Source organism: Momordica charantia, assembly GCF_013281855.1.
Source record: "Momordica charantia cultivar OHB3-1 chromosome 4 unlocalized genomic scaffold, Mcharantia_2.0 BLBB01000004.1, whole genome shotgun sequence".
NCBI lineage: Eukaryota > Viridiplantae > Streptophyta > Magnoliopsida > Cucurbitales > Cucurbitaceae > Momordica > Momordica charantia.
This window is the reverse complement of record NW_028275162.1, coordinates 21,405,863-21,417,372: the sequence shown is the minus strand read 5'-3', so window position 1 is coordinate 21,417,372 and position 11,510 is coordinate 21,405,863. Positions and strand designations below refer to the sequence as shown.

At 34.4% G+C, this 11,510-nt stretch overlaps 2 protein-coding genes across 4 annotated transcripts; one reads left to right on the top strand and one right to left on the bottom strand.

Annotated features, from left to right (window-relative positions):
• The first annotated feature begins 513 nt into the window (after window positions 1–513).
• Window positions 514–4,300, top strand: LOC111015626 (Ribosomal protein L7Ae/L30e/S12e/Gadd45 family protein). The gene is made up of 6 exons (XM_022290709.2): window positions 514–704; window positions 797–844; window positions 957–1,017; window positions 1,162–1,278; window positions 3,672–3,836; window positions 3,940–4,300. The coding sequence occupies exons 1-6, from the start codon at window positions 643–645 to the stop codon at window positions 4,006–4,008; spliced, it is 522 nt and encodes a 173-aa protein (XP_022146401.1). The 5' UTR covers window positions 514–642; the 3' UTR covers window positions 4,009–4,300.
• A 1,142-nt stretch (window positions 4,301–5,442) lies between these two features.
• LOC111015580 (Class II aaRS and biotin synthetases superfamily protein) lies at window positions 5,443–11,405 on the bottom strand. Of its 3 annotated transcripts, none has more exons than XM_022290655.2 (13): window positions 11,250–11,405; window positions 10,534–10,597; window positions 10,361–10,446; window positions 9,981–10,073; window positions 9,624–9,740; window positions 8,941–9,128; window positions 8,615–8,681; window positions 7,339–7,461; window positions 7,081–7,233; window positions 6,636–6,920; window positions 6,331–6,549; window positions 6,064–6,157; window positions 5,443–5,941 (listed from the first exon to the last, which is right to left on the bottom strand). In XM_022290655.2, exons 2-13 carry the CDS (start codon window positions 10,577–10,579, stop codon window positions 5,877–5,879), a joined length of 1,536 nt encoding a protein of 511 aa, XP_022146347.1. In that variant the 5' UTR covers window positions 10,580–10,597; window positions 11,250–11,405; the 3' UTR covers window positions 5,443–5,876. The 3 variants fall into 3 exon arrangements, with proteins under 3 accessions (XP_022146347.1, XP_087978860.1, XP_087978861.1); XM_088122734.1 differs by lacking the exon at window positions 11,250–11,405 and adding an exon at window positions 11,109–11,165; XM_088122735.1 differs by lacking the exons at window positions 10,534–10,597; window positions 11,250–11,405 and having other exon boundaries at window positions 9,981–10,082; window positions 10,361–10,442.
• Between the last annotated feature and the right edge of the window lie 105 nt (window positions 11,406–11,510).

Sequence of the window (11,510 nt, the reverse complement as noted above, 5' to 3'; positions counted from 1 at the left end):
TTTTAATTTTATATTACAAAATTAGGACAAAAATCATTTATTTGATAAGGCTACCCAATTCTATTATAACAATATATCTCTAATCTCATTAGCTATATTAAAGTTTGACCTGTTTTATTTGCATTACTATTTGGAAATCAAAATTTTAGTTGAGTAAAATTAAATTTAACAATCTTTTTAAAGATAAAGTACAAATTAAATTAAAATACGAGTTCAATTCTTAAAATTTTATGATTATACTTAACCGATCTTTGAATTTTAAAAAATATTTAATAGGCTCCTAAACTTCAACTTGTCTGATAAATCCATAAAGGCAATAAGCCTTTCAACTTTAAATTTTATATCTAATAAATTTGTAAACCATCAATTTTTGTACTCGTAAGTTCAGAAGCTTAAAAAGTAAGAGATGAAGTCCTAAATTATAATTTTGATATATGAATTTTTGTCTAAAATAAAGATTTGTGAATTTTTTACATATTAAATAACAAATTTTCAATAAGTAAATTTAAGTGCCCTGCCCTAGTGTCCTATACAAATCACGTTACTTCAATCGAATTTTAAATTAGCCGCGAGTTCGTCGAGTTCCAGTAGGGTGTTCGTCGAATTGGAGAAGGCCACTGCCTTCGGAGGAAGTATTCGGTTATGGGAAAGAAGGCGAAATCTTCTGCTAACGCTCAAGTCGTACGATCCAAGCTTCACCAAGAGTAAGCCCCATTTTCTCTCCATTTGATTTCTTACCTTGATAATTTTGTTTTAATATGCAATTGATTACGTTTTTGGGATTTGATTAACGTAGTTGCTATGAAGGCCAACGTCTCGATGAGTTGCTACAGTCGATTCAGAGGTAAACAGTAGTTAATTAGTTTAATAATGCACTTCAAGTTCAAGCCACCAGTAACTTGTGCTGTTTCTTTCTCTTAATAATTTTTCTGAAATGGCTTAATTGTGTTTAACAGGGAGATAAAGAGAGCAAGACTTCTGAATGCGGAATCCTTGCCGGCAAAAATTTGGCTTAAGGTTTCCATTAATTCTTCCGTTTCAATGATATCTCTTCACCATGGCTAATAAATATTGTTTCTTGTTATTAGTTAAAGATATAAAAAATCAAATTCATCATTATTCCTACAAGGTACTTATCTTAAGTGATGGACTTCTTCTTAGAAACAATTTGCAGTTGGAGTTAATGAGGTTACTAGAGTTCTTGAACGGATGACGCCAAGTGGAGATTCTGCTCGCATAATGAACCCTAATTATAAGGCGTGTACAGTCAGGCTTCAGGTTAGTATACTCTTATATTTGTGTTGGGCAATGCTAAGATTTATTCTGCCGAATGCTATTAATAGAATTCCAGCTTTACCCTTCTATGGGCCGTGTTGTTGCACTTCTATAGTATTTTTGGTGGATTGATGAACTTCTTCATTAACTCGACGTCTCAAGTATTAATTTCTTGGTTTTGTTTCACTTTTGTGTCAATCTCACGTAAGCGAAATGCACGTATTTATTAGTGTCGTAATTGTGGGCTCATCTTGTTTTCTATGAAGTCACTGAATCACCGATTGTTGAACTAGGCGGTTTTTAATGATAAGATATATATGTCTTTGATGGGAAGAGGCAACCAATTAAAATATGAGCTACATGGGTGCTTCCATGAGCACTCTTTGTAATAAGCCAAACAAAATACTTCAAATATTAGGTTAAAGAGCGGGTGGTGGTTAATCCTTTTTGGGCGACTGTTCACTCAATAGGTAATGATAATTGAGCAACAGAAGATCTCAAATGGTATGCCTCAAACATGTACTTAAGAGGATATTTGAGCTTTAAAAATCCTGCCTAAGAAAAAGGAAAAAAAGGTTTTTGAAGTTAGAGAGGGCAAATAGGTAGAGCTAATTAAGCGAAGATGAAGTCTGTGGAACAACCCTCCTTTATTACCCAACTTCTGTCCTAGGTCATGGCCTGTAAAATTTCTTATCCTGTTTTAAAACGTCCAATTTATCCATTTGAGTGTACTTGAGGCAAACAACTTTTTGAGGACAGAACTTCGGCTGTGGAAAGTTCTTGTTGGTTCTCATATTGAGGGCAAATTATATCCTAAAATTTTCCTAAATCCCTCATCATCTTAATATAATTTTTCTATGTTGTTGAAGGATATCAACTAAGCCCTTAGTAGTTAGCAAGATTTCATGCCTTCTTGGGATTATGCTACATGATTGGTATAGCCCAAGAGATGTGATTAACCACAATAGAGAAGTTCTACTTTAACATTCCATTGTTCATGCACAATGCCGAGTGTTGTTTGTAAAGCAATCCATCTCAATTTTTGGTACAGGTATAAAGCAAATTTAGTAGCCACTACATAGTGTTTCTTTTTTCTTTCTTTCTTTTTTTTTTTTTGGATATAAGTGTGTCCGGGCCAGCTTGCGCGCACTTCAACTATTTACGGGCCAACCGTCTGACCCTACTACATTTGGTTGACAAGGAAATCGTAGGATATTAAATCCTAGGTAGGTGGCCACCATGGTTTGAACCCATTCCCTCTAAGTCCTTTGCTATTTACATTGGCCCTCATTGACCATTTGGGCCATCCCATGATGGTTCACTACATAGTGTTTCTTATGATGCAAGAACTGGGATGAGGCTTAGAACTCTTATTGAAGTGGACTATTTGCTCCCTCGTAGAGTTAGCTGCTTGCTAAAATATTCCATAGGTTTACCATTTTGAGATAGGACTGCTCCTATAGTCCTATCCGTTCAGCAGAAGCATCCATCTAGACTTCAAAGAGGTTAAATTCTAGATAGGCCAAGTTGGCTGCAAATATCAACTTTCTTCTAGTGCTCCAAAGGCCTATTTTTATAATCCCGAGAAGCTTTGAATTTTGGAAATTTTGTAATTCTTAGTTCTAAAGATGATTGCATCACTCAATTAGTCTAGGAGATTTGTGAATGGTTGTACAGGGAATCGACATTTTATGGCTAGTTAGAACTCTTTTTCCTAATAGGTTCTCTGCAAACATTCTTTATAAGGGTGAGAAGAGTTTGAACTGCACATATGATCATGCTTGATCGAATGTCTCTCTTAAACAACAATTGTGGATTTGAGGATTTTAGATTCATTCGTTCATCCTAGGAGGGCTGGTAATTTTCTTGTGTGTCTATATATTTAAGAAATCAACTCTGATTAAGATAAATAAAAGTACAAAAGAAACGGTACAAATCATAGGGGCACAGGAACTTGCAAGTCAAAAAATAAAATTACAGGAAAAAAAGATGCTCCAGTTGTTGGGAATAAAAGATCAAGGATAGTTGCAAAAAGAATCCCAAAAGGAAGCTTGAAGTGTGTAAAGATGCAAAAGGAATTTATGAAAAGTAAACCAATAAATAATTGCAAAACTCTTTTGACGTGGAGCACCAAGACGAAGAGTAAATTTTAACTAGGTCACAAAAAAAAAATCTTGATTCATGTCATCCCCTCAAAAGACTTCTGTTTCTTTTGAACCACCAGTGAATATTCCTTCTTTAATTCTCCAGGACGGGCAGTAGCTTCCTTAGTGCATCTTCGTGATACTTGATATATATCTCTCAAGGGCTCATTAATCCCAACTCATCATACATTGAATTCTTGTTTTTCTGTATACGGTGTCTAATTATTCGGCATTTCAATTTTGGTTATGTAGGCTATACTGTTAGCAGGTGATTGCAACCCTCGATGGCTGACAAACCATCTCCCAACCTTGGCCTTGTCTAGGAACGTACCGTTGCTACTCATGAAAGATAAAGAAGGATCTTTAAGGTTAGGTGAACTTGTTAACCTTAAAACAGCAATTGCAATTGGAATAAAGGTGAGTAGAAAATACTAAATAATGATGAGCTTCCCTTTTAAGGTGTACATTTCTTGTGTTCTTTTTCTAATCAACAAATTTGTATGCTTCAAACGAATTGCAGGCGAATGGGAGCCTTATTAATCAATTGATTGGTGAAATTCTTCAAGGAACAGTATCACTAAAAGTTTGATGAGTACAACGAAAGTTGGGATGTTGGTGTACAGTAGAAATTATACCAAATAGAAGCAAATTCTGGTCTCTCTTTCCCTCTAGCAGTAGAGATTTTCTAGTTTTGTTAATCATGTGCGGTGGTCACTATGGTAGGAAAGACAGTTCATTCGGCTTGTAGTTGAAAATTATGCTGTCTTATTAAGAATGTTTGCATGTGTCTGAGAAGCTGAAATGGTAGTTACTTGTCATTCATTGAGTATTTGGATCAGAATTTTGGCCTTGCAGTTTTATGTGAAAAAGGCTTTAATTAACTGTTTTGTCTTCTTCATTCAATTCAGATTCTACGACTGTAGTTGTCAATATGAACATAACTCGAGAAAAAAGTTAGAAGGTCGTGAAGAAAGCAACCATCACTCATGTCTTTGTGTTTCTATCCTACCAATTATTTAGTTAAAATATATTTTTTAATTTTATGCTCTTAACAATTATTTTAATAAAATCTAGAGTAACCATGGATTTATTTAGTAACATTTTTATTTCTTGTCTTGTTTATTATTTTTCCTCCGTTTTCTTATAATATAAACTGAATTGTGTTTGATAATTATTTATTGCTTTTTTTTTATTAAAAAACAAAAGAAATATATTTGGAATTGTTTCTTGTTCTCTTAAATTATTTATATGAAAATAGAATTTGGAAATTAATATTCACATTTTTTTATCTTATATATTTTATATTTATTTTACATTTTATAAGTCAAGAATGATAAAATAATACTTGGGAAAACACTAGAAATGGGAACCAGAAACTTTTTACAAAATTTTGGTAACATTTCTTAAAAATTAGAAATTTAAATCATCAAACCCTTATGTTTCTCAAAATTGAAAACAAAAAACGTAAATTTTACCAAATGAGCTCGAAGCAACATATTCCATCCTTTGATTCCGCCCCCACCTATCATACTCAAAGAAGAGAGAATAGAAAAACTCGACGTTTACTTGTGAGCTAGCACCCACCTTAAACTTGTAATAAAAAAACCTGAATTTTTAAATTTAAATTTAAACCTGAATAAAAAAACTTGTGAGCTAGCACCCACCTTAAATTTAAATTTAGTTCTAAATTTAGAATCAGTACTTCCACCTATTTTTCTTTGTTTTAATTTTAATATCTAATTTTTAAAAGTATTTTCAAAATCATTTGAATATTAAAAAAAGTAGTTTTTAATTTTTTTAAAATTTAACTAAGAATTTAAATATATTTTTGAAAGGTAAAAAACATCCCAAAGAAATGGGAAAAATGGAGAATAAATTTGAAAAATGATACAGTTATCAGAGACCTTAATGAATACAACTTAATTATTTCAAATAAATTAGTCAAATTAATCCATCTACTAGATGAATCAAATTGGTTTAATTTTCATAAAATTAAATTATTTCAGTGAAATACAAAGAAAAATAAACAAGCATGTCAAACATTCAATTGGGTGATAAATAAATGAGGGTAATGAGTAATAGACTACTATGACAGGTAGCCGTACGACTTCCCCGAATTGATATACATGAAATGAACCATACAAAATCTAAAATTTAGACACTCCCAAGAACTTGGCCTACTTTAACAGTAACTGAAAACCAAGATTGATGATTGTGAGACAAAACCCATAAGACAAAATTCAAGAAAAAGAAAATCCAAGTACGCAGACAGAGTAAAAAATGTTCCATAATATTATCTTGCTAAGTGAATGCTTCTTTTGGAAATTCTTTTGAACTCGAAATTAACCGAATCGATTTCCCCCATCCTCAATGAACTCTAATGCTGATTTCTCGACACGCTGTATCCAGGCGCAACAGGACAGGAGTTAGCATCAGAGACAAACACGAGATGATAGCTTAGTAGCTTCTGCCCCAGTAGCTCCATTTTTTTGCAGGCTTCCCAGATGCAAAACATTTGGTACCTGACCACAAAAGTCATAGTAATTCAAGGAACCAAAAAGAGTAACCAATAAACTTCCCAAGCTGTCACAAGATATAAATTCTAATCATCGAAAGAACACAGATTTGGACAGAAATTTAGTACCTTCTGGTAGTGCGGGCTGCTCGAATGGGGAACATAGTGTTTTAGCTGCTCCCATCTCACCCTTGGTCCTTGTTTTCACGTCCTTCTCGACCTCCTGAGTAATATAACAACGACATCAAATAACACAAACTTCATAAGAAACTAAACATATGGATATCCCTTAAACAAATCAAAGAAACTTATGGTGGCCTCATGAAAGATCAAAACCAAAAAGCAATCAATCCTTCACAAGCAGAATCAAAATAGCAATAAGCAATGAAACTATACCTCCTCATCGCACCATGGAGCTAATATCATTTTCTTCTGACCGAGTGCTTCAGTAAACTCTTCCCATGTACTAATAACCTGAATGCATGCATCTCGTTTTACTTTTGCCGCGTCAAACAGGCTTTGTTGAATATTTTCCAGCAAGTCTTTCACTTGTTCAACCAATGAGCCTCTAGGTATGTCTTTCTTTGCCGAATTATCACGGCGAACAGCACGTACCTAGAAATAAAGCAAGTAGAGTGTTAGTAAGTTAAAAACAGTAATTCAGAAGTGAGGAAAAAAACATTAAGGATGGATTATTTAACCTGATTGTTTGCCAAGTCCTTGGGCCCTATTTCAATCCTGAGGGGAACACCTTTCAATTCCCAGTGAGAATACTTCCATCCAGGAGAATAATTATCCCTAGAGTCTACCTCTGCACGAATTCCGGCTTCCGACAATGTATCCAAAGTGGCAGCACAAGCATCAAAAATTCCTTGAGTATCTGCATCTTTGTAAGGAACAGGAACTATAATAACTTGAACGGATGCAACTTTGGGAGGAAGCACCAGTCCCTTGTCATCTCCATGAACCATAACCATCACACCAATCTACAAACAATTTGGAAAGGCTAGAAGATTAGATAAAAGACAAAAAGAATTGACCATTCATAAATGGTAATATATGGGCTCATCACTATTTTCTGTTAGAAAAAATGCAGAATTCGCTCTGACAAGTTACCGAAGACAAATGCAAGTATCGAAAGATTACCGTTCTAGTACTGTAGGCCCATGAATTTTGCCAGACCATAGCTTTCTCCCCCTTTTCATTTTCAAAGTTTATTTCAAACATTTTTGCAAAATTTTGACCCAAACAATGTGAAGTTGCACCCTGAATTCCACGACCAGTGTTGGGGATAAATGCCTGCATATCACACGTGAAGAAATAGGGTTTTATATGACATCAACGAGTAACCAGGTATTAGTTCACCATGCTGAAAGTATGTCATAACATTTATTCAATTCATACCTCGACACTTGTGGTGTAAAGACCACCAGCAAACTTCTCCATCTCACTCTTCTTGCCCTTGATAACAGGAATAGCAAGGTATTCTTCATATATGCGCCTATACAGTTCCAATATATCAAGAACCTGAAATGATAGCAACCTTTAAATAGTGACCACAGTTACACTGAAGAATTGAATATTTTCAGGGTATCAGATTGAAGGGTGTTTTTGTAATCTCTCTTAGATTGGTTAAGATGGATATTTAACCTTCCCTCTCCCCTTTACATTCTTTCAATTACCTGTATAACTTTTTTGTCTACCCAATAGAAAAAAGAAGAGAGAGAGATCAGAAGCATAACAGCTATTATCCATTAGATGATCTATGAACAATTGAACATGGTTCACAGTGCATAAAATCAATAGATAAAAATGTAACTCATTGATGAAGGAAACCTCCAGAAAGAATGGCTAAGAAGAGATACAGGCACGGCAAAAAATAAGAGCAGAAGACTTAAAAAACCCTAGTAGAATTCATTAATAATCTCCAAATAAAAAAATTCAGTTTTGACTGTTAATAGTTATCCAATAATATACAAAATCTAGAAATTATGAAACATTTGATCCCTAAATTACTCCATCATGGTTTCAAACTGAAGAAAACTCATCCTTGAGTTCAAAGCAGTCAAGCATGATCACTTGAAGAACTTGATGCTGCTTTTTCTCAATTTAGACCCATTCTTTTTGCTTCCAATCAAAGTGAGTGTTTGCATGTTGCCATTGAGACCTAATTGGTGCTGTAGTTAAATAATTTCACAAATTTGAAAGCTATTGCCATTGAGACCTAATTGGTGCCGTAGTTGTACCATTCTTTTTGGCAAGAAGTGACGTTATAATTAGGCCATTGGTACTAAACCCTACATCTCAGAAGTCCTAAAAGATCCACACCTTCAACAGTTACTTGTCTTAAGACTCTACAGCACTTTCTTGTGACATCAAACAAACTAACAAATTTATTGTGTTCTTCAAAGTTCATTATTATTGAAGTATAAATTTCAGATTACAAGGATGCTAAAACCTACTAACTTCTTTATTTTTAAACAAAAAGTCAACCCAAACGAGAGAAAAAATAACAAAGAGATATTCATCAAACACAAAACATCTTTGATACCTCTCCTCTACCCATTTAAAAATTCAGAGTTTCATCTCAAAGTTCCACTTATCCCAAGAAGATTGATTCATTTTCATTACTAGTCACTGAGAAAAAGACAATTCGGATTAAAGTTCTTGAGTTTGATACCTCTGCATCTGCTTCCTCCTTTGTAGCAAAAGCAGTATGCCCTTCCTGCCAAAGGAACTCCCGACTCCTGCAGCCAAGTAATTACTAAAAATTGGCCTTTTCCTCCGGATGCTATATAATAATTTTCAAATACTGATGTCCCCAAAATTTTAAAAAATGTTCAAGAAAATTATACTATCTTGCAAATAAGACACGTTTAATAGAGAACACTAAACAATTTATAAAACATCTTTCTGATAACAGGACCAATGTAGTCAGTCCATCAACGGAGCAAAAAAGGAGAAAAGGAAAAGAAGAAATAAATAAACACATGCAAGAGTAATTGCCTGATAAATGGTGTGGGATGGCTGAACTCCCATCTCACAACATTGCACCACTGGTTGAGTTTCAGAGGCAAGTCACGGTGACCCCTAATCCACTTGGAATAGTATGGATACATAACGGTCTCACTTGTAGGGCGAATTGCAATGGGCACTTCCAACTCAGACTCCCCAGATTTTGTCACCCAAGCAACCTTCAAATCAGTGCCAAGTACCAAACTGTCAGCACTAAACCAAAATTTCACTTTTATCAATTTAAAGACTGCTAAAAATGGGGATCCTAAAATCTTATCAAGAACAGTTTTTAATAAGGAACAATAAATATAATATTTCATCGCTTGAGCGAAAGCTATGGTGATAAGAAATAGGTCAGAGGCTAGAAGAACAAACTAAGGACATGTAGCCATTGCACTGAGGGCACTCAGCATAATCAAAATATCATGAAAATTGGAATGATACTCGCAAGCAAATGACCATGGTAACCATACAATCGTGTAATTGGTATTATGTCCACAGCAAAAATATTAAGCGTTTCACATTTCATCATATTTTTTTCCTTTCAATGAAATATCCATTTCTCATTAAAAAAAAATAATAAATAAACAAACAAAGAATCAAAGATAGTAAGCATTTCAAATTCAGATGGATAAGTTCCACTATTGTTGCATATATGAATAATAGAACATCACCTCAGGAGCAAAACCTTCTACATGATCTTTCTCTTTTTGTAAGACACCAGGAGATACAAAAAGCGGAAAATAGCAGTTCTTGATTTTCATCTTCTTAATTTCTGGATCAAAAAATTCCTGCACCAATGACAAATTAAATCCTTGAACTTCAAATAAAAGTACAAGATTGTAAAAGTCAATGATGCCAAATTATTATTATTACTATTACAAGAGCAACTTCTGAACCCAATAAAGAAATTGACATAGGTATTTTAAGAGGCAATTGTCAGAATAAAACAAAATATCATGCAAAAGTGTGATGTGAACAGAAGTCATATAAAAGAAAAATTGACAATAGAAAGAGTAGCATATACTTACTTGCATTGTCTCCCAAATAGACATTGCCCACGGCCTCAGTATATAGCAGCCAGAGATATCATAATACTCAATCATTTCTCCACTGACAACCACCTAGACAAACTAGAAAAAGAATTATTCAAGTCACTGAAAAGAACCCGTTCATATTATTACTGGACTGCTTCTTCCAAAAAAGAAATATCTTCAAATATTCTTTTACCATTTTATCTGTTTTACATAAGAAATTATTTCCTTGATCAATGACATTTTACAACAATAAAATAAAAAAGGGCAAAGAAGTTCTAGAAATCGATGAGAATGATGAGAATGCAAACTCAACTCGTACAAATAAATTTACCCAACACAAATTTGGAACACAAAAATCAAGCAAGAAACAGCACCTCAGAATACCACTCTCCAAAGTTTTCATCCTTCTTATTGGTGAGACCTAAACCTGTCTCTTTCTTCACCTCCTTCTTTTTCCCGCCTGCCCAGTAAACAACAAAGAAATAGTAAAAACAGAACCAAACAAAGGAATGAGAAACAAATAGTGTATTAGAGGAACAATATTTACCAGCTTTTGGATTAGTAGCAGAGCTACCAGGCTTAGGACCAGCCATGCTTTCAATTTATAACCTCTGCACGATAATCATCTAAAAAAATTCAATTGGAGACAATGAAATGCAATAAAATAACAATCAAGTGGACATTGGGAGAAGTTCCAACAATCTACTATGTAAGAATGACCAGCCCACAGGAAGAAATCTAAGTCAACACTATGAAATTTGGACTGGATTGGGTCTGGTTGTCCTTTTTTTTTTCCTTTCAAATCGAAAATCGGCTACAAATGCCACAAAATAAACAAAAAAACTTAAATCATCAATCCATGCTAACCATCCCGACAAGGAAAAAATAACAAAGAACGAAAAAAACGAAGAGTAAATAACAGAGGAGCACTTAAGAACTAGATCTGAGTAGTTAGTGATTCTTATCAAAAAGGAAAATCGTATTCAGATTTGATATCCTTCCCAGCAACAAATAGCAAAAATGGAGAAAATATGAGAAAATAAAAAAATAAAAAAATAACACAATAATTCTGACTGTGTCATGGTTGAGATTCAGAAAATTAAAATGAACACAACGACGAACATTGAAGAGTTCACGAAGATGCTCAACAAGCTTCAAACCCACTGAATGTGAGCGTGAGTGTGAGTCAGAAAGAGAAAGAAGGGACTGTGCAATTGAAGTAACCAAAAAAAGATGCCACAATGAGTTCTACGATGGATCGACCTCTGCGATTCAGATGAGCACCGGACTACCCCGCGGCGGCGATGCGCAGGCGGCGCGAACAGTGATGAAATGCGAGGAGGAATTTGAGGGTTGAGGACAGAACAGAACAGAAATGGATCAATTTTTCAAAAAAGCTTTCTTTACAAAGAAAAAAAGAAATCCAAAACTAAAAAAGCCGTTGACTGCATCTTTTGGGCGGACTGGAGCTGATCGTTGGGCTGGTCCACTGGGCTGCACGGGCCACAGGGTGGGATGGGATTG

Bases quoted from the DNA above. Each gene is read 5' to 3' on its own strand.
- LOC111015580 (XM_022290655.2), bottom strand. From the start codon at position 10,579: ATGGCTGGTCCTAAGCCTGGTAGCTCTGCTACTAATCCAAAAGCTG. The intron at 9,741-9,980 runs GTAAGTATATGC...TCATTGGTGCAG, and splicing joins CTATTTGGGAGACAATGCAA to GAATTTTTTGATCCAGAAAT. The intron at 6,921-7,080 runs GTAATCTTTCGA...AATTGTTTGTAG, and splicing joins GGGCCTACAGTACTAGAACG to ATTGGTGTGATGGTTATGGT.
- LOC111015626 (XM_022290709.2), top strand. From the start codon at position 643: ATGGGAAAGAAGGCGAAATCTTCTGCTAACGCTCAAGTCGTACGATCC. The intron at 1,018-1,161 runs GTTTCCATTAAT...ACTTCTTCTTAG, and splicing joins CGGCAAAAATTTGGCTTAAG to AAACAATTTGCAGTTGGAGT. The intron at 1,279-3,671 runs GTTAGTATACTC...TTGGTTATGTAG, and splicing joins CGTGTACAGTCAGGCTTCAG to GCTATACTGTTAGCAGGTGA.